Below are 26800 nucleotides of genomic sequence, written 5' to 3' on the forward strand. Positions count from 1 at the left end.
GCCTGGATTATAACACTATATGGACTTCAGCACTGAATGCAAGGATTCGGCTTTGATATCAAGGACTACCTAAGGAAGAAACCCAGGTTGGGACAATTTGGTCACCTGGCTACAGACTTTGCAGACCTCTGCCAGCTTCCTAAATCTGGCATTATTCCATTCTCGGCGGGTGCCCGCCAAAAGCGGGGTGCTGCTGGATTGGAGTAAGTAGCCCTGGAAGCTCTGAGGCACGGACATTCTAAATCCCTGGTGAGCCAGCGGAAGGGTGAGACTCTGTTGCCTGTTACATTTGTGGGTTTTGCTGGTTATGTGTTATGTGCCGTTAATTGTTTGGGGATCCAATAAAGTCTTAATATTGTGACTCCCTCACCCTGTGTTGTCTGAGTAGTGTTCCGTCCACGGTTATGGAGGCCGGCGTTCAGTTGGGATGAGCCCTGGGCCATGCTGTCTTTCTAAAGGCGGCTGGACCAGCAGACGAGAGCACGCACTCACCTCGTGTCTCCACAAGAATCTCTATAAATAGCCGCCAATTTAGAAATGTCACTCTCTTCCCAATTAGCAACGCTTAAATAAGAAAAATGAGTTTCCAAGGATTTAATAGAAATATCCAATAAAAGAAAAGACAGAGAATCACTTCACCCCACCTCCTCCACCCACAGAAAAAAAGAGAGGAGACAGTAGGGAGGTCAAAAATAAATTGCATTAGATGGTTTAATTAACTCTACTTACAAAAAGCTTCCAGTAGCCCATGTGAATTTTTCTTGGTAGTCAACAAATTATAATTTTTAAGTAAAACATTTCTCACCTTCTATGTATGATAATGGTTTCTGCCCTTGTGAGGTTTGTGATGTTTAAAAATAATCCATTTGTTTTTAAAATATTTCCCTCATTCTAAACATGTCAAGGGTTTCTCCCTTGTGTGAATTCTTAGGTGTTTTACAAGACTTGATTTTCGATTAAAACATTTCCCACATTCTGAACATGAATATGGCTTTTCCTGAATGTGAATTCTCTGATGTGAAACAAAATGTGATTTATATGAAAAACATTTCCCACATTCTGAACAGGAATATGGCATCTCGCCTGTGTGAGTTCTCTGATGTATAACAAGACTTGTTTTTTGGGTAAAACATATCCCACATTCTGAACATGAAAAAGGCTTGTCCCCTGTGTGAGTTCTCTGATGTGTAACAAGATGTAATTTTCGGTTAAAACATTTCCAACATTCTGAACAGGAATATGGCTTCTCCCCTGTGTGAGTTCTCTGATGTATAACAAGGCTTTGTTTTTGGGTAAAACATATCCCGCATTCTGAACATGAAAAAGGCTTCTCCCCTGTGTGAGTTCTCTGATGTCTAGCAAGATGTGATTTCCAGTTAAAACCTTTCCCACATACTGAACATGAAAATGGCTTTTCCCCTGTGTGAGTTCTCTGGTAACTAACAGATTCTGAAGAAAATCTTTTCTCCCCTGTGTGAATTTTTTTATTAATTTTTTGATATTCTGAAGTTGAAAGTGGCTTCTTTGCTGTAAGAGTACTTTGATTTTTAATGCTGTGTTTGTCACATTTATTTTTCTTAATAGTCTCTGATAAATTAGAAGGTAGGGCTTGTTTAATAGCATCAGATGATAGATCTTTGTTGTGAAGGGATGATGGTGTATCTGGAATAGTGGCATTCACTTCAGTTATATCTTGTGTTATATCAAGGTCATCTGATTTAAAAATCGAAGATGTCAGTTGTGCCTCTGATCTCCTGGTACAGTCATCTGCCAAGAATAAATTATTTTTAATAATATATACAAATTGAAGGTTATAATTTATAAAATATCTTGTAATGCTGTTACCGGTCTCCCCGCACTGTCCTGCACACTTTTCCTGATGCAGGTCTCCTAGGAGTGCGCTTAGCTCACACTCAGGGCCAGCATGCCCTAATCTGGAAGTGCCTCACAACATACTTCTGAGAGGCACTAGGTATTTAAGGCATCCTCCCCCTATGGGATGTGCCTGAGCAACATAGTCAGTCTATCCTTAGAGACGCGCTGCTAGTTGTCAGTTCCTGTTCCGTTTGCTGAGTCTTATGCTGTGTGTTAACACGTGTCTTTTTCTTAGTATCCGCTGTGCCCACTGTAGATGCTGCATCAATCTCAGCCAGCTGTTCCTGCCATATCCGCTGCACCTGCTTAGACCAGCCGTCCCGTCTGCACGTGACCACATCAGTCACTGTCTGTATCTAATTACCGACCCCTGCAGTCAGCCATTACAGTCCAATACTCCCTGGTGTAGAATCTGGCAGCACAAGCCTATCCTCACCATCAGAGGCTGAACATGTGAACATATAGTGAACATGGTAAATAAAAAACAATCGTGTAATTGTACTTTTTTTGCAATTTCACTGCACTTGGAATTTTTTTTCCCCATTTTTCAGTATATTATATGATAAAATTAATAGCGTAATTTAAAAGTACAACTCATCCCACAAAAAATATAATCCCTTTATGTCTGAAAAATAAAAATGTTTTGCTTCTTGTTAGAAAAGGAGGGGAAAAGGAAAAATATGTGAAGATGGGATGAAGAGATTACATTTTGGAAATCATTTGGGTGGGCTGCCCGGTCTCCACGTACCCACTGTGGGATAATTCTAACATACTTCATATGTTACAGCTACCCTGTGCAAAACCTTTTATACAAACGCCCCTATCAGCACATTCATCAGAAGGGAGAGAAGGAAGATCCATCAAGAAGATGCCGATATTCTAGGAAGATGGAGTCATTGCTCTCAGTGGGAGAAACAATACGAATCTTGTAGTTATGGTACTTAATAATGGCGAACAAAAATAAATGATGTTACAAAGCAAGCTTTCCAGACTACTTAGGTCTCTTAATCAACTACAAGATTATTATTTTAACAACAATTGTGGTCAAACTATAAATAGGAGACTCCCATTACTAATGCATCAACAATTTGAAAAATATTGTATACATTTTTGCAAAAAGGAGCAATAAATCCAAAATTATTAAAATATGAAGCAAGCTTTCCAGACTACTTAGGTCTCTTCATCAACTACAAGGTTATTATTTTGTTTCTCCCTTTGAGAGCAATTAATCTTTATTCAACTGGTGAACACGGTACCAAACTAACAATCTAGGACGTCACCAGCATCATTACCCTCCGCTTTCTCTCAGGGGTCCACCAAACAGATTAGATTTTTCTTCCCAGGATTTTCTAAGTTGTCTGCACATTCTACGTACACTGTCATTTGGTTTTGCAGATTAGAGCTCTGGGCAGTTGAGTCAACATCTTCTAATTTCAGGGGATAGGGTGGATCCTACCTGTAAGATCTGGCTGATACAGAGCTCAGTCTAACAGAAGGGTGTCTGTGGCGCCCCAGGACCTGGTTGCCACAACAGCATTGCCCCTCCAAAGGGTTAATGCTGAGCCTGGAGGTAATTGGGAGGTCTATTGGCCAGTAAGTTTAACATCCAACGCAGTTCTCCCTCAGGCCAGCAGGGGGAGCTCTGAACCTGGAGTTCCAGGGAGCATTCCTTAAGTCTGGCCTGAGGGAGGAGTTAGTGTTCAGTCTGTAGAGAGAAGTCAGAACAAGCAGACGCAGAGTAGTGCTGTCCTGTGGAAATGGGGCCTAGAGCTGGAGCAGCTTGGCCCAGTGAAGCAGGGGGAGCAGAGAGGCACAGAAGAGACTCGGACATCGGAGTCTGTGGCCACCAGGGCCTAAAATACTCCCTGGTAGCCGAATCCGAAGGGCAGGATAGCTGCAAGCACCTGGCCCATAAACAGCCCGAAGGTACAGCTGCATCATCAGGGCCCGGTGTGGACTCCAGCAGAGAAGCACCAGAGAGGGCCTGCGCAGCCTACCACAGAGGGAAAGGGACGTACCACCGGTCCCAGCAGCAAGAGGGCCATTGCTAAATTCAGAGAGCAGGGTCCTATCACAGTAAGGAAAAGAACAGGAGTAGGCCTCATACTCATCTGGCCAAAACGACATCTCAGTTACTTCAAGGCCGGCCGGAGCCCTCTACCACCTGTAACGGTCTCCCAGGACTAACCGTTTGTGCAGTAAAAGAAGAGAAAGTAAAGAGACTGTTGTTTGTGCCTGTTTCTTTCATTGCCTGTCAGCCCTGCACCGTGTTATCCACACAACACCATAGACTCTCACGAGCACCAACAGTGTCCCCGGGGCACCGCTCCACCTGTGGGGAGCAGTACCACCATTGCTGCCATATCATCACCCCGGAGGCCTCACACAGCAGCGGCGGCTTAATAGCCGCATACCACAGGTGGCGTCACGAACACAAACCCCAAGTCACCAGCCATATTTAAATTGACACCCACCAGGGCCACGGAGTCGGGCCCCGCCACCACTGACTACCCCCGGACTAGTCCGGCCCGGCACCGGGTGTCCCATAGCCCTGGGGTGGGCGAGTCATGTCCAATGCCCAAAATAATGGGGACAGTTTTGGGTGGAGGAGCATGTGGTGGTCTAGCATCAGAATGGTGACTATTTGATATGGCCGGACTACAACCCTGATAAAGCAGCCACAGCCGGTGACTGAGAAGAATCTGTGACTTCTCTGCAATTAGTGGTCACTACTCACCTGGATAGTCATCTGTAGGAATTTCGACTTTAAACCACTCATCATCCCTCACATATGTATCTGTAGTATTAATATGGGTCAGATCTTCCCCCTGAAACAAATATTGTAAAAGTCACAGACAGATGGAGAAGTCACATCTATGATCAGCTCTAATCCTGCCATCTCCACCGCTCTCATTACACAAGTCTAACACATATAATACTGGTGGATAAAACAAGACTGAGCACAAGACCTTCACAGCCGTCTACACATCATAGGGAGATTTCATGGCACCTTCTCTCCATCTACCTGATCATCCAGAGGAACATCGGGATCTTCTTGTTTACAGTCCTGTGGGAGAAGAGGACTGGGACATCTCTCTGGTGTTGTCCTCTTACTGGATAGACCTGGAGGAGACACATACAGGGACTGAATTCATTCCTTACATACAGATAATTATAGGCCGTGTGTATTTAGTCCTGTCTATTACCTGGTGATGTGAGGGGCTGGGGAAGCTCCATCAGGACGTCCTTGTACAGATCTTTGTGTCCTTCTATATACTCCCACTCCTCCATGGAGAAATAGACGGTGACGTCCTGACACCTTATAGGAACCTGACACATACAATGATACCGTCACCCCCGATCCCTTCATAGCGTTACTGTATAATGTCCCAGCATTCCCAGCAGTGTCACCTCTCCAGTCAGCAGCTCAATCATCTTGTAGGTGAGTTCTAGGATCTTCTGGTCATTGATGTCCTCATGTATCGGGGGGTGAGTTGGAGGCCCCGTGATTGGGCTCAGGGGTCTTCCCCATCCCTCAGACACAGGGGCCTGACAGCGCTCACTAGAGGTCTTCTTCACTACTGTGTAATCCTGGTTATGGAGAGACACAGTAAGAAATCTCACTCCAGACATTTCCAGAGTCCTCACCTCTCCAGCTCTGTCCATCTGTTATTCCCATAGATAAGAATGGTGTAATGTGACGTCATCAGAATCTCTCACCTCTCCAGTAAGCCGGAAGAGGATCTCTAGGGTGAGGGGTAATATCCTCTCCGCCATCTTGTCCCTGTCCATATCCATCCTTCACGGGGCAATCAGGAGAATTCTCTTCTATAGAAGATCTCCACTGAGAGGATCCGATATTGTAGGGACCTGAATGGGGAGAAGATGACGATGTAACATCATAAAGAATCCGGTGTAGCAATACAATTACTGGAGAGAATAAGGGGAAACATAATGAGAACATTCTGGGGGACCATTATACTGTGTGGGGGCAGAAAGGGGCCGAGGATCGAGAGCAGAAAGGGGCCGAGGACCGAGGGCAGAAAGGGGCTGAGGACTGAGGGCAGAAAGGGGCTGGGGTCCGAGGGCAGAAAGGGGCCGAGGACTGAGGGCAGACGGGTTTCCTCACTTCCGGCCTCTCATAGTTGGGGCGTCTGTATCTATCAGAGAAAAAGGAACAAAAATCTCACGATTCATAGAAATCAGAGAGAGCAAAACCCTAAGAAAGTCTCAGAGCTGAAGGGGTTAATGCCTCCTGCCCCAGTAATGGGGAATCTCCACACACCTCCTCCTGCAGAGCCGCACACTAGATATATGGCTGCTCTGTGCTTCCAGGACCTGGGATGATGTCACATGGAGGGGAGGAGTCAGCGTCACATGATCAGCTCCTCAGTGTAGTCTTATATTGGCGTGCACACACTGGTGGAGACGCATTGTCAGTGGACAGTTATAGTAAACCATTGTTGCATATGTATGTGACCCCTGTTGTGTATGTAAGTGACCCCTGTTGCGTATGTATGTGACCCCTGCACACTCTTATTTCAGTCTTTGCTATAATGAGTTCTTTATTGATAAGTTCAGGTGAGGAGAAGGTTTATTGAGCGACTTTAAGGCTGGAAACACATCTATGCGAGTAAAATCGGTCCGGCTAGGCTGAAATAAACTCGGCTGATTTTAGTTCACGTTAGGTCCAAGTGCGATGCTTGTTTTGAATAATTTAATGATTTGACTCGCGTGTGTGATGCGATTGAGATGCATGTTTCCTGCAACATCTTAACAAAATTAATTTAATTACACATGTGTCAGATAACCTTTGGAAATGTGCTGTCACATTCATCTGTTGAATAATGAATGAGCGAAGTTACTGCCACACTTGCAAATTGGAACGCTGGTGCGCGTGTGTGATCCTTCTTTAAACACGCTTCCATAGGAAATCATTGAGAAAAATGGTGTGAGAAACTCGCAAGTGAGAAGCCGGCCTAAAAGAGAAAGACGTTTCCACCTGATCTTGATCACAAGTCGCTGAAAATAAACAATAAACAATCCATAAATGTTGTGTACAATATATACACTATTTACAGTATTTACACTATTACACAAAATGTCATTGTCCTAACATGTGGGAATAAAATGATAAAGCTGCAGAGTAGAATATGTCAAAACAAGAATAAATGAGTGATACTGCTCAAAACATTTTTTATTGATAGTGAAGATTATACATACAAATATTAATAAGGTCAAATGACCTATACTACATAAATTGGCACAATAGAGGAGAAGATGTTTCAAAGGCAAAAGACAGGCCTGCTGTACAAATTATGAAGTCAATGCAAAATATACATTCTGTTAGTAGCACAATTTCATGATGTCCTTAAATTTAGTATCAATGCATTTGAATAATGATCAGCGGTAAGAAAATGGGCATAGTCAATTCAATATTTCTTAGTGATTCTGTTTAAACAGGAAAACACGGATAGGAACAAAAGTTGGAGCTATCAATATCAAGCCTATAGCCTATCACCAGTATATTAAGATCTATAAATTAAGTAATCAGCAGTAGGTGAATATTGATACAAAATATAAACTGCTCCTAAACATTGGTTCAACAGATAATCATACATAAATTAAAGCCATAAATGTAGCTGACCATCGCATACCAATGTGATAAAGAGAGTGCTGGAAAAAGGTCAAGCAGGCCAGGAGGTGAAGAGGGAAATCTCCCCCAGCAGAAAACTCCAACGCACGTTTCACAGAAGTGTGATCTCTTGCTTCACTCATTGAGATTGATGACAACAACCAAATTCAAACCAATGTTTTTTGCAAATCCACCTCTGTCAATTCATTACTTCATGCCTCATCGGCCCATAATGCTTCTACTGTTCGCGCTGTCCCCACCGGACAGTTTTTGAGGATGAGGATGATTTGTTTGTCTGAAACTAAATTTGAAGAACAAGCTGCAGATCTCATGTCAAGGTTACGTGAAAGGGGTTATAGCAACCATAGTATAAAGAAGGGCTACCTTAGGGCTAAAAACCCTTCTAGATCCCAACTTCTCCTGTCTAGGCATAAGGATTTGTTGGATGGACCAGGGATTAGATTTATTACTACATTCAATCATGAATGGCGTAATATAAGGGCCATTCTGAATAAGCACTGGTCCATCTTAAAAACCGATCCCACTCTCAGGGACTCGCTCTCTGATTATGCTTTAGTGACGGCTAGAGATCTTCCAATCTTTGTGATGTGCTTGTCAGAAGTCACTATGTTCCTCCCATGTCAAGGTTATTTGGTTCTGTGACTCCACGTGTTGGATGTTTCCCATGCAGTCACTGTTTGGCCTGCAGTAATGTCCTCCGAAGTTCAGTTTTTTCATCAGCAGACGGCAAACGTGAATTTCACATTAGAGATTATAAAGCGTGCGAACATCAAATGTTGTGTATTATGCCGTCTGTGGATGCCCTCTGATTTATATTGGTTTGACATCTCGCCAATTGCAAATTTGCATCAGGGAACATGTAAGGGACATTGCTGCGGCCCGGACCCTGGATGAGATTGCCTCTCTAAAAATGTTGCCTTGCCACTTCAAAATACACCATGGTTGCGACTCGAAATCACTATTAGTGCGAGGTATTGAAGTCATCCATGGTGGTATTAGGAGTGGCAACATAAAAAGAAGGTTGGCTCAACGTGAGACCAGATGGATGGTGACACTTGAAACAGTGGCCCCTCTGGTCTCAACAAGGCATTGAGCTTCGCCTCCTTTTTGTGACATCACTGCACTGTGTCATTTGTTCTCCCCCTTACAGGGGATTTTTTAAATGGAAATTTCTATTTTTTATATGTACTGTATATATTTTTTTAATCTCATTCCCCCCTTTTTTCTTCCCTCTGTTTTGTGCGTACTTTATACAGTTATGATGTTCCATGTTTTCATCGTTTGTAAAACTTCAATTGACGTATCGTGAAAATAATTTTTGGACTTTTGTCTTCCTATTATGTGTTGAGACTGGAACAATCAAAGAATGCTGTAGTTGGATGTTCATTATGTCATGACTTTTATGGCATAATTTACTGGATATTCATATTCTTTAATTGCTCTATTTATTCATTATTGCCTGTATTTACATATGTCAGTCTATGCATTATCTCCATGCTTCCTCTTCTCTGTCTGGTCTTCCAGCACTGCGGACTGATGTGCGCATGCGTGCGCCGCGCCGCTGACCTTGTTGCCCCCGGCCGTCCATGGTCGACGTCTATGCATGCCCGAGAGCTATGGAGACGCATCCCTGCTCCCGCGCGGACACTGTGACGGCTTGTGGGTGATTCCGGGTACTGTGGCGCTGTGTGCGCATGCACCGCTATAAATCAATGATAAGGTGAGTGTCCTCTACAGGAGACCACAGCTGCCCGTGCTCATGATCAGGGTCCTGGATGCATCATGTACCCTCCTGCAGAGCAGTGAGTGTCCTCTACAGGAGACCGCAGCTGCCCGTGCCCATGTTCAGGGTCCTGGATTCAGCATGTCCCCTCCTGCAGAGCAGTGAGTGTCCTCTACAGGAGACCGCAGCTGGCCGTGCCGATGTTCAGGTTCCTGGATGCAGCATGTCCCATCCTGCAGGGCAGAGTGTGTTCTCTACAGGAGACCGCAGAGGTCCATGCGGTCCAGGTTCGGGCTGTTGTGGGACTTTTGCTCTGTTCTCTTCGCGGAGGACAATCGCATCTCTGCAGCATAAATTGACATTCTGCAGCTCAGAAAGCAGTGCCACATTTGTCAAATTATGCTGCGGAGAAAAGATGCACAGTCTGCATAGATGTCTATAAATCCATCCACTGTGATCGTACTGTACGATGCAGTGAACACATGCTGCATCCAAAACGCTGTTAACCCTGAGGGTGTGCACGTGTCCTTAGAAGCATCAGGCCATTTCTTCTACCCCTCCATGTCACTAACACCCAGCAGCAGGGCCGGCCCCAGGTTTTTGTGGGCCCCGGGCGAAAGAGTCTCAGTGGGCCCCAGCCATACACAGACACGCACATACACAAATACGTACACATACAGGGGTATATATATATATATATATATATATATATATATATACACACACACACACACACACACATACACATATATATTTGAAGAAAAATTCACAAAATTCACAAAAACAGACATAAATCTATACACAGTCATACACTCATCATACATACAGACACATTAGAGGTATTAATTTGGGGAAGCCGGCAGCAGCCTTACTCATCTACCCCGCTTGTCTTCGTCCAGCTCCTCCTATGTGGCTGTGCAGGCCGCACTGCGTGATGGCTGGGGGCAAATACAGCACAGGGGGCATAGACAGCACTGTGTGGGGCATATATGTTACTGGCGTCACCAGGGGGTATACACATTACTGGGGGTATATAGACATCACTGGGGGCATCCATGTAACTTGGGTGGCATACACATTACTGGGGTCAGTGGGGGGCATACACATTACTGGGGTACGTGGGGGCACACACATTACTAGGGGCATAAACATTACTGGGGTCAGTGGGGGGCTTACACATTACGGGGGTCAGTGGGGGCACACACATTACTGAGGTCAGTAAGTGGCATAGACATTACTGGGGTCAGTAGAGGGCACACACATTACTAGGGCCTGTAGAGCCTACATACTGACAGTGGTGGCCTGTGGGGCATACATACTGGCCCTAGGGATGCTTAGCGCACAGGCTGGCAGCGCTGGAAGACGTTGAGGGCCCAAGCTGGTAGCACTAAAGGGTGCTGAGGGCATAAGCTGGCAGCACTGCGGGGGGGGGGGCGCTGAGGGCACAGGCTGGCAGCACTGCAGGGGGGCACTGAGGGCACAGGCTGGCGTGGTGCTGAGGGCGCTCAGGGCACAGGCTGGCGAGGCACTGAGGGCACAGGCTGGCAGCACTGGGGGGCACTAAGGGCACTGGCTGGCAGCACTGGGGGGAGGGCACTGAGGGCACAGGCTGGCGTGGTGCTGAGGGCGCTCAGGGCACAGGCTGGCGAGGCACTGAGGGCACAGGCTGGCAGCACTGGGGGGCACTAAGGGCACTGGCTGGCAGCACTGGGGGGAGGGCGCTGAGGGCACAGGCTGGCAGCACTGGGGGGAGGGCGCTGAGGGCACAGACTTGCAGCACTGGGGGGGGCACTGGGCACAGGCTGGCAGCACGGCGGGCGCTGAGGGCACAGGCTGGCAGGGTGCTGAGGGCACAGGCTGGCAGCACTGGGGGGGCACTAAGGGCACAGGCTGGCGGCACGGGGGACACTGAGGGCACAGCCTGGCTGCACGGGTGGGCACTGAGGGCACAGGCTGGCGGGGCACTGAGGGTACATTACAGGCTGGCGTGGTGCTGGGGAGTGCTGAGGGCATAGGTTGGTGGGGCACTGAGAGCACAGGCTGGCAGCACTGGGGGGCATTGAGGGCACAGGATGGCAGCACTGGGGGGCACTGAGGGCACAGGATGGCAGCACTGGGGGGCACTGAGGGCTCCTCTGGCTGCTTTCTCTGAGTCCCCTCTGTGTCTGCTTTTTCTACTGCAGGCACAGGGGGACATGAGAAGACACATGTGCTGGACTCTCTCCTCCTCCCCCCTCCTGCAGGCACTCTGCACTCTCCCTGCTGCTGCTGGCTCACATTACCTCAGTTGCAGAACAAACGCTCTTGGAGCAACCACTGTGGAGATGAGCCGGTCACACGTGAGGATCCTGGGTAGAAGGGGCAGGCAGATGTGGCATGGACAGCATCAACAGCAGCAGGAGGGGACAAGGAAGGCATCTGAGGAGTGTGTGTGTGTCCACATTGAGAGGGGGCGTGCACGACAGCAAAGGGACGTGGCCAGCAGCATAGATGCCATGGAAGCCATCCAGAGAGTGTGGCAGGCATCCGGAGGGGGCGTGTTCGGCAGAGTGCGGGGGTGTGGCAGCTGCTTCTCACTGCACTGCGGGATACAGAGCTTCCCGGGTGTGAGAAAAGGACTGAGGTATAAAATCGGGGCTGTCCCGCTGTATCTGGGACGGTTGGGAGGTATGTATATTGCAAATGGTTATATATAGCATATTAATAAATATAATAGAAAAAACAATTTCTTGTCAATGGGATATTAAGGAAAACAAAAAAACAAAAAAAAACAAACAAACTGTAAATATATACAAATATCAGTCAGAGGAAAATATTCTGTTATGTAATACCTATATGTTTATTACACCTGAACCAACCTCAGATCATTCAGTTCAATAGAAATCTAGTATGATGTCTCATATCTTCGATTTAGGCCATTAAGTTCGAGTGTGTTAAGCGTATGGGTCCATCGTGCCTCCCTGTCGAGGAGGCGTTTAATCATATTACCTCCCCTACGTGCTATATCGACATGGTCTATCACCTGGAATTTGAGTTGTGAAATCTAATGACCAGCCGTCAAAAAATGCTGTGGTATAGGTAATAAGGTATTCCCAATGCGTATGTCCGATTTGTGTCGACTAATGCGGTCTTGGATATGTTGGGTGGTCTCACCAACATACCCGAGACCACATGGACACTTGATGTAATAAATCAAAAATGTGCTATCGCACGTGTAAAAACCCCTGATCCGGAATGTCTTGCCTGTCCTCGGATGTATGAATGAATTACCTTTAGTTACATTGGCACATTGTGCGCATCCAAGGCATGGGAAAGTGCCTTTCTGTTGCGTACCAAGGAATGTTTGGCGTGGAACAACCATGGATGATCCCAGATCAGCACGAACCAGCTGATTCTTTAAGTTAGGGGACCTCTTATAACAAAAAAAGAGGCAAATCCTGAAACGCCTCTATCTGTGGGTAGGCTGAATTAAGCAGTGGTCAGTGTTGACTTATGATTTTCCTTATTAGTGGTTGAAAAGGGTGATATGTGGAGATACATGGTATCTGATCATGAGATGTCCATGCCCGCTTAGATGTGGAGTGTCTCGTATCAGCCACCTGTCATAGGTATCCCCTCTGTTGGAATTTCAGACTCATCTCCGTGTGTCTGATTTCTCTAGTGTCAGCTCTGGTGACAAGTCTGTCCACCCTAGTGTGTTGAGATACAGGGAGAGCTTGTTTCACATGTCTCGGGTGATTACTCGTGTAGTACAAGAGGCTATTCCTGTCTGTGGATTTGACATAAATATCAGTAACAAGGAGGCCTTGGTCATCTTTAATAACCATGCAATCTAAGTAGTTAATCCTTGTCTGATCATGATGAATAGAAAAGGTGAGACTCGGCATAAAGCGATTGAGATCATTAATGAACTCAATTAAGTGGTCCAATTCTCCATCCCAAACCATAAAGACATCGTCTATGTATCTCCGCCATGTCAAGGCGTGTCTAGTGATGAGGGGATGGGAATGAATAAATTGTTATGTCAGGCCTTACAGAGGAAAAATGGATATACTTTTAGAATAATTAGCGAACAGTTAAAGCTTTGTTAGTGAGAAATTGCAGTAATAAGAGTATTGTATCCAAGATACAAGTGCATCTTGGTAAATTAAAATAGTTACAAAAGTTAATTTATTTCAGTACAAAAAGGGAAATGCAAATATAAAATAGAGTCATTACAAACAGAATGATCTATTTCAAGTGTTTAGTTCTGTTAATGTTGATGATTATGGCTTACAGCCAATGAAAAGCCAAAATTTATTATCTCAGAAAATTAGAATAATTACCACAAAACACTGCAAATGCTTCCTAAGCATTTAAAATAATCCCTAAGTCTGGTTCAGTAGGGAAATCATGCGAAAGACTACTGACTTAACAGATGTCCAGAAGGTAGTCATTGACACACTCCACAAGGAAGGTAAGCTACAAAAGGTCATTGCTAAAGAAGCTGGCTGTTCACAGAGTGCTGTATCCAAGGACATTAATGGAAAGTTGAGTGGAAGGAAAAAGTGTAGTAGAAAAAGGTGCACAAGCAACCGGGATTGCTGCAACCTTGATAAGATTGTTAAGAAAAGGTCATTCAAAAATTTGGGGGAGATTCACAAGCACTACTGCTGGAATCAGTGTTTCAAGATCCACCACACACAGACATAGTCCAGGACATTCACATTCCTTGTGTCAAGCCACTGATGACCAATAGACAACACCAGAAGCGTCTTACCTAAAGTTGAGCGATGTTCGAGATTCGCTAATTTCATGTTCGATTGATTTTGGGGGGTGCTCGAGATCGAACTCGAACGCGAGCTTTTTGCTAAAAGCTCGACAGCGCGAGTTACATTCAAGAACGGTTCGATCAGCAAAAAGCCTAGCTAGTTACTAGCTGGCTTTTCACTGTAATAGTGTGAGCCACTGTGATTCACACTATTATCAAATTTCAGCGTATAGTGTGCGTGGGGACGCGGTTTAGATCTGTGGTGCTGAGAGAATGCCAATCGCCATTTTTTTTTTTCTAAGCGCGCGTGCAGTGGGGCGGGCCAGGATGTCAGCCAATCACAGACACACACACAGGTAAGTGGATTTTTGCCAGACAAGCAAGGGCATGTGTCATAGGCTGTGAATGTCACATGTCCTTGCCTTATAAATACGGCCATTTTCCCTCACGCCGCCATTATCTGCCTTCTGCGTGTGGGTGACAATCACCGCTCACGCTGCTGCCGCCGCCGATCCTGCTGTGTGCGCTATAGACATAGTGCAAGCTACACAGCACTGTAGGGATTAGGGAGGGACTGCAGGCTATTTCAGCCCTTTTCAGGGCTGATTTCCAGGCGTTTATAGCCATAGCTGTTAGGCAGGTCTGTGCAAACGCTGTGTACAGCTTTAGATAACAACATCTGTGTACCTCAGCTCAGGGAATTCCTTGCTGCAGTTCATCATTAGGAGGGATAGAAAGTGAGGCTTCCTTTCCTGTCCTGGTACCCACAGAACCCGGGCACTGTACCCACCTGCCCACTTTTGCCACGCAATTTTATTTGCCCAAAGAGCTGACACTTTTTTATGCCGTCCTAAAAGTGTCTTGAATACTAAGTTAGTGTTCCTTTCCTGTCCACTGACCCACAGAACCCGGGCACTGTACCCACCTGCCCACTTTTGCCACGCTATTTGATTTGCCCAAAGAGCTGACACTTTTTATGCCATCCTAAAAGTGTCTGGAATATTAAGTTAGTTTTCTTTTCCTGTCCTGGTACCCACAGAACCCGGGCACTATAACCACCTGCCCACTTTTGCCACGCTATTTCATTTGCCCAAAGAGCTGACACTTTTTCTGCCATCCTAAAAGTGCCTGGAATACTAAGTTAGTTTTCTTTTCCTGTCCTGGTACCCATAGAACCTGGGCACTGTACCCACCTGCCCACTTTTGCCACGCTATTTGATTTGCCCAAAGAGCTGACACTTTTTATGCCATCCTAAAAGTGTCTGGAATATTAAGTTAGTTTTCTTTTCCTGTCCTGGTACCCACAGAACCCGGGCACTATACCCACCTGCCCACTTTTGCCACGCTATTTCATTTGCCCAAAGAGCTGACACTTTTTCTGCCATCCTAAAAGTGTCTGGAATACTAAGTTAGTTTTCTTTTCCTGTCCTGGTACCCATAGAACCTGGGCACTGTACCCACCTGCCCACTTTTGCCACGCTATTTGATTTGCCCAAAGAGCTGACACTTTTTCTGTCATCCTAAAAGTGTCTGGAATACTAAGTTAGTTTTCTTTTCCTGTCCTGGTACCCACAGAACCCGGGCACTGTACCCAGTTGCCCACTTTTGCCACGCTATTTTATTTGCCCAAAGAGCTGACACTTTTTCTGCCATCCTAAAAGTGTCTGGAATACTTACTTAGTTTTCCTTTCCTGTCCTGGTACGCACAGAACCTGGGCACTGTACCCACCTGCCCACTTTTGCCACGCTATGTCATTTGCCCAAAGAGCTGACACTTTTTCAGCCATCCTAAAAGTGTCTGGAATACTAAGTTAGTGTTCCTTTCCTGTCCACTGACCCACAGAACCCGGGCACTGTACCCACCTGCCCACTTTTGCCATGCTATTTCATTTGCCCAAACAACTGACACTTTTTCTGTCATCCTAAAAGTGTCTGGATTACTAACTTAGTTTTCCTTTCCTGTCCTGGTACGCACAGAACCCGGGCACTGTACCCACCTGCCCACTTTTGCCACGCTATTTCATTTGCCCAAAGAGCTGACACTTTTTCTGCCATCCTAAAAGTGTCTGGAATACTAAGTTAGTTTTCCTTTCCTGTCCTGGTACCCACAGAACCTGGGCACTGTACCCACCTGCCCACTTTTGCCACGCTGTTTGATTTGCCCAAAGAGCTGACACTTTTTCTGCCATCCTAAAAGTGTCTGGAATACTAACTTAGTTTTCCTTTCCTGTCCTGGTACCCACAGAACCCGGGCACTGTACCCACCTGCCCACTTTTGCTACGCTGTTTGATTTGCCCAAAGAGCTGACACTTTTTATGCCATCCTAAAAGTGTCTGCTATACTAACTTAGTATCGCACTGGTGCCAAGCAAGTTCCACCACCTCTGCATTCTACCCTCATGCCCATTTTTTCTACGCTATTTTTATAGCAAACAGTGCTGAAACTTAGTGGCATCCAAAAAGTGTCTGCTATACTAACTTAGTGTCCCACTGGTGCCAAGCAAGTTCCACCACCTCTGCATTCTACCCTAATGCCCATTTTTGCTACGCTATTTTTATAGCAAACAGTACTGAAACTTAGTGGCATCCAAAAAGTGTCTGCTATACTATCTTAGGCTATGTGTGCACGTTGCGTAAATACATGCAGTTACGCTGCGCTTTGTAGCGCAGCGTAACTGCATGCGTCCTGCGTCCCCTGCACAGTCTATGGAGATTGTGCAGGGGCCGTGCGCACGTGGCGTTTTAGAGCGCAGCGCTTCGGCTACTGCCGAAGCGCTGCGTAAAAAGAAGTGACATGTCACTTCTTCCGTGCGCTTTGCCGGCAGCTCCTGCTCTGTCTATGGCAGGAGCTGCAGGCAGAGCGCATGGAATCGGCTTCACTACGGACATTTCTGCAGCGATTTAAAGCGCACATGTGCTCTTCAGATCGCTGCAGAAATTTCTGCAGTGAACTGTACGCAACGTGCGCACATAGCCTTAGTGTCCCACTGGTGCCAAGCAAGTTCCACCACCTCTGCATTCTACCCTCCTGCCCATTTTTGCTACACTATTTTTTTATAGCAAACAGTGCTGCCAGTTTTAGGCCCATAGTTGCATTGTCATGGATAGTCAGTGTTGGGTCTTCAGCTGTCAATAAAGCTAGACCACCTCTGCAGTCTACACCACCTCTAAATTTTTCCTACCACATTTTAAGTGTCCAATCTTGTCGCTAACAAAATGAGTGGCAAAAGGACAGATGCTGGAAAAGATTGTTGGAAAAGGAAAAAAGTTTGTGTCCGTGGGGAAGGTGGGAAAGCTACATTAACATCTGCTGAAGATAGGCCATCTTCCAGCAAAAGTAAGATGTCTACTACTTTACCTGGAATATCCGATGTGCTCGCTTTTTTACGGAACCAAACAACTCTAACAAAGGTAGATGATGCACAAAAAAAGCACATGCTTGAATGGATCTCAAGTGCTCCAACAAGTGGCCTCTCCTACACCTCAACTTCAACATCCAAAAAACAACAGTCCTCTGAGTTGTCATCCCAATCGCACTTGCTTTCGCCCAGCTCTCAAGTCTCCACCCGCCCTGCAGAGTATGGTGTAACAGAGATGGCTGAGTCTGCAGAGCTGTTCAGTCACACTATACCCTGGGAATCAGAGGTCTGCTCCCAAGCTACAGTGAGTACAGACCAGGAAATGGTCTGAAGGGTTCCCCAGAAGCTTTGTGAGTCAGATTCAGGCCCTGATGACCAAGTTTCTGAGCATAATGTAGACCCTCATTCCCAAACTGTAACACCTGTTGGTGGAGACAATGAGGAACATACTGATGACGATGAAACGCAGATACCAGATTGGGATGACAACTTAACTATTCAGTCAGGGCAGGAAGAGGTTAGGTCTGAGGGCGAGGGGAGTGCAAACACAACGCTTGATGATGAAGTTCTAGATCCCACTTACTGTCAACCCACAGTCAGGCACTCGAGGAGGTCACCAGAGGTGGTAGAGGAGGATGCAACTGACGACGAAGTTACCTTGCGCCTTCCTGGACAGAGTCGGAGTTCAAGTGCATCCTCAGCCACCACTCTGCCTCTGAGCACAAGTCGGGGTGGCTCTGCAGGTCGCATGCCCTCTAAGCCTTGCCTAGCCTGGTCCTTTTTTGACCTTACAAAGGATCTCCCAAATCATGTGATCTGTAAAATTTGTCGGCAATCTATAAGTAGAGGCCAAAACCTCACCAGTTTGACAACTTCTTCCATGAATTGTCACATGAATAACAAGCATAAGCCCCAGTGGGAAGCTCACTGTGCTGCAATGCGGCCTAGCAGAGCGGGCCAACCACCAACTGCCCCTTCCAGTGCATCCGCGCGCTCTTCTTCTTCTATGACTGTGGGGCCAGCTGTCAGACCTGTTCTTCCACGCAGACCTTCCACCACTTTAACCGCAAAAGGCAGTTTGCTTGGTAGGTCGTCAGTTGGTTTGGAAGGGGAAACAAGTGCTGGTGTACAGCTCTCTCAGACATCGAGAGCACCAACTTTGGATGAAGGCAACATCATGTCTCTGCCTGCACTTTCCTCACAGACCTGCAGTTTTCCAGGGACACCCTACTCACCAACATCTCCACACAGCAGCCAGATCTCGGTCCCTCAGATGTGGACAAATAAAAGGCCATTTCCTCCGAGCCATGACAAAGCTAAGAGGTTGACTTTATCCCTCTGTAAGCTCTTGGCTACCGAAATGCTGCCTTTCCGCCTAGTGGACACAGAGGATTTTTGAGACCTTATGTCCATCGCAGTGCCCCAGTACCAGATGCCCAGTCGACACTACTTCTCCAAGAAAGGTGTGCCTGCGCTCGACCAGCATGTCGCACACAACATCACCGCTTCCTTGAGAAACTGTGTGTGTGACCGGGTGCATTTCACCACTGATACTTGGACCAGTAAGCATGGACAGTGGCGTTACATGTCGCTGACTGGGCACTAGGCAACTATGGTGATAGATGGAGAAGGGTCTGCTGTACAAGTCAATCCTCTGTATGTCGAAATTCCTCCACTGATTCTGTCTCCTCAACCTCGTCTGGGTCCTGCACCTCCGACCCAAGCCTGCCTGGTCAGGCCCCCCGCGTTGTAACTGCGCACAAGGAATCCCACACACCTCCTTACTATGCTGGCAGCAGAGCTCAACGGCATCAGGCGGTCTTTACCTTGAAATGTCTTGGAAATAAGAGTCACACAGTGGATGAGTTGTGGTCAGCTCTGCGGTCCGAGTTTCGTAAATGGTTGTCTCCACTCAACCTGCAGCCAGGGAAGGCCGTGTGCGACAATGCTGCAAACCTGGGTGCGGCCCTTCGCGGGGCAATGTGACACACGTGCATTGTATGGCTCACGTGTTGAACATTGTTGTCCAGCAATTTTTAACCCACTATCCCGTCCTAGATGGGCTTCTGCACAGGGCATGGTCACTCTCTGCTCACTTCCACCGTTCAACCGCCGCAGCTGACCGACTTGCATCACTCCAGAAGTCTTTCGGCCTGCCGGTTCATCACTTGACATGCAATGTATTGACACGCTGGATTTCGACTCTCCACATGTTACAGCGACTGTGGCAGCACTGCTGAGCCCTGGTGCAATACGTTATGACATATAGCCTGGGCCAACGAGATGCAGAGGTGGGGCAGATCACGCTGATGGAGTGGTCTCAGATCAAGGACCTATGCACCCTTCTGCACAGTTTCGACATGGCGACGAATATGTGTAGCGCTGACAATGCCATTATCAGCATGACAATTCCAGTCATTTACATGCTGGAGCACACGATAAACACTATTTTCGGAGTCAGGGGTTGGGACAAGAGGAAGGGAAGGAAGTACAGGAGGATTCATATCCGCAAGGGATACCAACATCTACAAGGTCCAGACGTTCATCATCACCAAGGCGGCAGGCATGGGACGGTGGGGGAGAGGGATTAACAAGGGCGCATGGTAGCAGCCAAAATGTTGAGGAAGGTGCAGGAGACCATGAAGAAATGGAGGACGAACTCTCGATGGACATGGAAGACTCAGCAGATGAGGGAGACCTTGGTCAAATTTTGGTTAAACGAGATTGGGGGGAGATGTCAGAGGAAGAAAGCATGGTTAACACCTCCACGCCACTAACACAGCGAAGACTTGGTCCGAATGGATGCGCAAGACACATGAGTGCCTTCTTGCTGCACTACCTACAACATGACCCTCGGATTGTCAAAATTAGAAGTGATGATGACTACTGGGTTGCCACACTATTAGACCCCTGGTACAAGTCCAAATTTGGGTACAAGTCCAAATTTGGTGAAATAATTCCAGCCATAGAAAGGGACGCATGTATGCAGGAGTATCAGCAGAAGCTGTTACTCAATCTTAGCTCGGCTTTTCCACCAAACGCCAGTGGTGCACGGAGTGAATCTCCCAGTTGTCACTTGCCAAGCATGGGACTGTCTCGTCATTATCAGTCAAACCGTACCAGCAACACTGTATCTGGTGCTGGTACCAGCAATTTTATGTTATTGTTTCATAATTTTTTTAGACCATTCAATGCAAGGCCACAAGAGACAAGAAGTCGGACACATAGTCAATGGCTGGAGAGGATGATACAGGAGTATGTCCAAATGAACATCGATGCCATGACTTTGCAACTGGAGCCTTGCTTATTTTGGGCTTAAAATCTTGAAAAAATGGCCTGAGCTCGCCACTTACGCCTTGGAGATCTTGTCGTGTCCCGCAGCCAGCGTTGTCTCTGAATGTGTCTTCAGTGCTGCTGGGTGTGTGCTGACAGATAAGCGCACGCGTCTGTCCAGTGACAATGTGGACAGACTAACGTTCATCAAGATGAACAAGTCATGGATCCGCAAGGACTTTACTACCCCTGTGTCATCCTGGGAAGAGTAAAGGCTGGCGCATTTTGGAATGTGCTTCATGCAAATCAACCTGTCCAGTTTGCAACTGAGGCACAAGTGCTGCCACTGAAGTGGTGTCTGTGGGGCCCAATTTTTGGAAAAAAAGGAGACTCTGGTTGGAGTCCCCTTGCGGTGTTTTTAAAAACGAGCCAAGATGAACAAGTCATGGTTCAGCAAAGACTTTGCTACCTACCCCGGTGTCATCCTGGGGACAGTTAAGGGTGGTGTATTTTTGAATGTGCTTGATGCAAATCTACCTGTCAAGTTTGCAAATGGGGCACAAGTGATGCCACTGCAGGGGTGTCTGTGGGGCCCAATTTTTGGAAAAAAGGGAGACTCTGCTTGGAGTCCCCTTGCTGTGTTTTTAAAAACGAGCCAAGATGAACAAGTCATCGGTCAGCAAAGACTTTGCTACTTACTCCGGTGTCATCCTGGGGACAGTTAAGGCTGGCGTATTTTGGAATGTGCTTGATGCAAACCAAATCATCCTGTTTGCAACTAGGGCACAAGTGATGCCACTGAAGTGGTATTTGTGGGGCCCAATTTTTGGAAAAAAGGGAGACTTTGCTTGGAGTCCCCTTGCTGTGTTTTTAAAAACGAGCCAAGATGAACAAGTCATGGTTCAGCAAAGACTTTGCTACCTACCCCGGTGTCATCCTGGGGACAGTTAAAGCTGGCGTATTTTGGAATGTGCTTGATGCAACTCTACCTGTCAAGTTTGCAAATGGGGCACAAGTGATGCCACTGAAGTGGCGTGTGTGGCACAAGTTTTGGAAAAAAGGGAGACTTTGCTTGGAGTCCCCTTGCGGTGTTTTACATGATTTTAGAAGGGCATGCCATACCTATATCTGTGTCTTCTCCTCTGTTTCCTCGTCCAGCTGTTTTGTTTTCGCATGAGTATTTGTCCTTGTCACTTTCCCATGTGTTTGTGTTGTCTTGGGAGTTGTTTGTCACTTTTTGGACACCTCTGAAGGTGTTTTCTAGGTGTTTTTATGTATTTGTGATTGCCTCCCATTGTTTTCAATGGGGTTCGAGAGGTTCGTCGAACGGCTCGCCGAACCAAACTCGAACGCGGCCTTCGTTCGACGAAGCGAACTCGTGCCTCTAGAGGCTCGCTCATCTCTAGTCTTACCTTGGCCAAAGAGAAAAAGAACTGGACTGTTTCTCAGTGGTCCAAGGTGAGGTTTTCAGATGAAAGTAAATTTTACATTTCATTTGGAAATCAATGTCTCAGAATCTGGAGGAAGAGGCCACAATCCAATCTGCTTGAGGTCTAGTGTGAAGTTTCCACAATCAGTGATGGTTTGGGGAGCCGTGTCATCTGCTGGTGTAGGTCCACTGTGTTTTATCAAGACCAAAGTCAGTGCAGCCGTCTGCCAGGAAATTTTAGAGCAGTACATGCTTCCCTCTGCTGACAAGCTTTTTGGAAATGGAAATTTAATTTTCCAGCAGGACTTGGCACCTGTTCACAATGCCAAAAGTACCAGTACTTGGTTTAATAACCACAATATCACTGTGCTTGATTGACCAGCAAACTCGCCTGACCTAAACACCACAGAGAATCTATGGAGTATTGTCAAGAGGAAGATGAGAGACACCAGACCCAACAATGCGGACAAGCTGAAGGCTGCTATCAAAGCAACCTGAGCTTCCATAACACCTCAACAGTGCCATAGGTTGATCGCCTCCATGCCACGCCACATTGATGCAGTAATTCATGCAAAAGAAGCCTCGACCATGTATTGAGGCATTTACTGCACAGAATTTTCAGTAGGCGCCAACATTTGTGCGTTTAAAATTATTTTTTCAGTTGGTCTTATATAATATTCTAATTTTCTGACATAATGACTTTTGGATTTTCATTGGCTGTAAGCCACAATCATCAACATTAACAGAAATAAACACTTGATATAGATCACTCTGTAATGACTCTATATAATATACCGTATTTTTCGCTTTATAAGACGCACCGGAATATAAGACGCACCCCAAACTTAGACATAGAAAAAGGTAAAAAAAAGAAAAATGGGGTCTGTCTTATACTCCGGTGTTCTCTTACCGGAGGGGGGCAGCAGTGGTGGTGAAGCGGGGTCACAGGAGGCACAGGTTGTGCTGGCAGGCGCGGCAGGTCAGTGGCAGCGGGGTCCTTGGTTGCAGGTGCCGTGGCGTCCGTGGTTGCAGGCGCGGTGGCGTCCGCGGTGGCAGGATCCGTGGGGTCCGTGGTGGCGGCAGCAGCCGTGGCGGGTGAGCCGTGCAGCAGGCCGGTGCAGTGAGTGTCCGCGGTCCCGGTTCAGTGGTGGCAGTGGCGGCGGCGACTGCTCAGTGGTGGCAGGGACTGCTCAGTGGTGGAGTGTGTCCGCGGTCCCGGTTCAGTGGTGGCAGCGGCGGTGGCGACTGCTCAGTGGTGGCAGGGACTGCTCAGTGGTGGAGTGTGTCTGCGGTCCCGGTTCAGTGGTGTCAGCGGCGGCGACGGCTCAGTGGTGGGAGTGGCGGCGACGGCTCAGTGGTGGGAGCGGCGGCAACTGCTCAGTGGTGGCAGCGGCAGGGACTGCTCAGTGGTGGAGTGTGTCCGCGGTCCCGGTTCAGTGGTGGCAGCGGCGGCGACGGCTCAGTGGTGGGAGCGGCGGCGATGGCTCAGTGGTGGGAGCGGCGGCGACGGCTCAGTGGTGGAGTGTGTCCGCGGTCCCGATTCAAGTAATGGCGCCCGGAGCGACGCATGCGCAGATGGAGCTCTCATCCAAGGGCTCCATCTGTGCACGCGCTGACTCCCGGAGCAGCGCGTGCGCAGATGGAGCTCTCATCCAAGAGCTCCACCGGCGCCATCATTTGAAAGTGGGACCGCGGAGAACTGGTAAGCTGCACAGCCGCCCGCCCCCATGCCAGCAGGCTGCCCGCCCACCCTGCGTACAAGCCGCCGGGTACCTGTGCTTGCGTGCGGTGGCAGCCGGGTACCCATGGCTGTGTGCGGGCGGCAGCGGGGTAACTGTGTGAGGGCGGCAGCCGGGTACCTGTGTGAGGGCGGCAGCCGGCTGCCGCCCGCACGGGCACCCGACTGCCGCTCGCACACAGCACCCGGCTGCCACCCGCACACAGCCATGGGTACCCGTCTGCCACCGCATGCAAGCACAGGTACCCGGCTGCCGACCCCACACAGCACCCGCTGCCGCCCGATCGCCTCAGACAGGACCCCCCCCCCCGCTACCGCTTTATAAGACGCACCCCCCATTTTCCTCCCAAAATTTGGGGAGGAAAAGTGCGTCTTATAAAGCGAAAAATACGGTATGTGCTTCCCTTTTTGTATTGAATTACTGAAATAAATTAACTTTTTGATAATATTCTAATTATTGAGTTGCACTTGTATTTAATGCCATAATGAGGGGACAGGTTGGGCGACCTCTGCTCCAGCAAAACGGAAATGAAGGAAGAAGAAATGAAAAACATTAGTTTACATACTAGACTTTATTGGAAAACTGTTTTGGGTGTCAGGTTATTAGGACAATTTAGTAAATATTTACAATCAAATTACCCTTAGAACCTATAATCTGTGTATTGGGGAATAGAAAAGGGAGTCAGTTCCCAATGAAAAAACTACTAAACTAAGTGGAAAGTGATTGGAAAAACTCGATCACACCAGATGTTCCCACAAAGTGCGAATGGATCGTAGATGGAAATAGTAATTTATAATATGAACATGTTTATTATTGTAGTATAGAGAAGTTACAGACATTGTTCAGACATGGAGATTGTGCGCTGAAAGTGACTGCAATGAATGGCAGATCGCTGAGATTGGGAGGTAGGAAGAAGAGGAAGGAGGAATGTTGGGTATTTTTAGGAGAGGGTTGCAATACTCTTGTCCATATAGTGAATGTATACATATACAACAATGTGAAATGTTCAATGAATATGACATATTGCTTTTTATTTAACTTTTAGAAAACAGACGTCTATTAGTAACGGTATATACAGTGCCTACAAGTAGTATTCAACCCCCTGCAGATTTAGCAGGTTTGATAAGATGCAAATAAGTTAGAGCCTGCAAACTTCAAACAAGAGCAGGATTTATTAACAGATGCATAAATCTTACAAACCAACAAGTTATGTTGCTCAGTTAAATTTTAATAAATTTTCAACATAAAAGTGTGGGTCAATTATTATTCAACCCCTAGGTTTAATATTTTGTGGAATAACCCTTGTTTGCAATTACAGCTAATAATCATCTTTTATAAGACCTGATCAGGCCAGCACAGGTCTCTGGAGTTATCTTGGCCCACTCCTCCATGCAGATCTTCTCCAAGTTATCTAGGTTCTTTGGGTGTCTCATGTGGACTTTAATCTTGAGCTCCTTCCACAAGTTTTCAATTGGGTTAAGGTCAGGAGACTGAAGAGGCCACTGCAACACCTTGATTTTTTCCCTCTTGAACCAGGCCTTGGTTTTCTTGGCTGTGTGCTTTGGGTCATTGTCTTGTTGGAAGATGAAATGACGACCCATCTTAAGATCCTTAATGGAGGAGCGGAGGTTCTTGGCCAACATCTCCAGGTAGGCCGTGCTATCCATCTTCCCATGGATGCGGACCAGATGGCCAGGCCCCTTGGCTGAGAAACAGCCCCACAGCATGATGCTGCCACCACCATGCTTGACTGTAGGGATGGTATTCTTGGGGTCATATGCAGTGCCATCCAGTCTCCAAACGTCACGAGTGTGGTTGGCACCAAAGATCTCGATCTTGGTCTCATCAGACCAGAGAACCTTGAACCAGTCTGTCTCAGAGTCCTCCAAGTGATCATGAGCAAACTGTAGACGAGCCTTGACATGACGCTTTGAAAGTAAAGGTACCTTACGGGCGCATCTGGAACGGAGACCATTGCGGTGGAGTACGTTACTTATGGTATTGACTGAAACCAATGTCCCCACTGCCATGAGATCTTCCCGGAGCTCCTTCCTTGTTGTCCTTGGGTTAGCCTTGACTCTTCGGACAAGCCTGGCCTCGGCACGGGAGGAAACTTTCAAAGGCTGTCCAGGCCGTGGAAGGCTAACAATAGTTCCATAAGCCTTCCACTTCCGGATGATGCTCCCAACAGTGGAGACAGGTAGGCCCAACTCCTTGGAAAGGGTTTTGTACCCCTTGCCAGCCTTGTGACCCTCCACGATCTTGTCTCTGATGGCCTTGGAATGCTCCTTTGTCTTTCCCATGTTGATCATGTATGAGTGCTGTTCACAAGTTTGGGGAGTGTCTTAATTAGTCAGAAAAGGCTGGAAAAAGAGATAATTAATCCAAACATGTGAAGCTCATTGTTCTTTGTGCCTGAAATACTTCTTAATACTTTAGGGGAACCAAACAGAATTCTGGTGGTTTGAGGGGTTGAATAATAAATGACCCTCTGAATAAACGTTTCTCAATTTATAAAAAAAAAATAAAAAAAGAAATAACATTCTTTTTTCCTGCAGTGCATTTCACACTTCCAGGCTGATCTACAGTCCAAATGTCACAATGCCAAGTTAATTCCGAATGTGTAAACCTGCTAAATCTGCAGGGGGTTGAAGACTACTTGTAGGCACTGTATTATAATTCTAATGTAACTTCTAACGTGCTTTCCCTTGCTGGTTTTCTTACTTGCCTTTACTTTAACTGTCTCCTTTGTGTTTTCTTGTCCAGTTTGCCAAATACTGTAGATGGTTTCTCCCCATGTGAATTTTTCTTAGTGGTCAACAAATTACAAAATATAAGTAAAACATTTCTCACCTTCTAGGTATGATAATGGCTTCTACCCTTGTGACCCATGTGAATTCTCTAATGCGTAACAATATGCAATTTATGTGTAAAACATTTCCCACATTCTGAACATGAAAATGGTTTCTCCCCTGTGTTGTGAGTTCTCTGATGTG

General features: G+C 46.9%; 1 protein-coding gene across 1 annotated transcript in view; it reads right to left on the minus strand.

Moving 5' to 3' along the window:
- Positions 1-686: 686 nt before the first annotated feature.
- Positions 687-26800, minus strand: part of LOC142310447 (uncharacterized) — a 32265-nt gene continuing 6151 nt past the window's right edge. The window contains exons 2-6 of the mRNA XM_075347973.1: positions 5287-5466; positions 5082-5205; positions 4901-4998; positions 4613-4703; positions 687-1767 (exon numbers count right to left, since the gene is read on the minus strand). Of these exons, the coding sequence (XP_075204088.1) occupies positions 887-1767; positions 4613-4703; positions 4901-4998; positions 5082-5205; positions 5287-5466 (1374 nt within the window). The 3' untranslated portion in view covers positions 687-886. The remainder of the gene's footprint in view (positions 1768-4612; positions 4704-4900; positions 4999-5081; positions 5206-5286; positions 5467-26800) is intronic.

Source organism: Anomaloglossus baeobatrachus, chromosome 5, assembly GCF_048569485.1.
Source record: "Anomaloglossus baeobatrachus isolate aAnoBae1 chromosome 5, aAnoBae1.hap1, whole genome shotgun sequence".
Taxonomy (NCBI): domain Eukaryota; kingdom Metazoa; phylum Chordata; class Amphibia; order Anura; family Aromobatidae; genus Anomaloglossus; species Anomaloglossus baeobatrachus.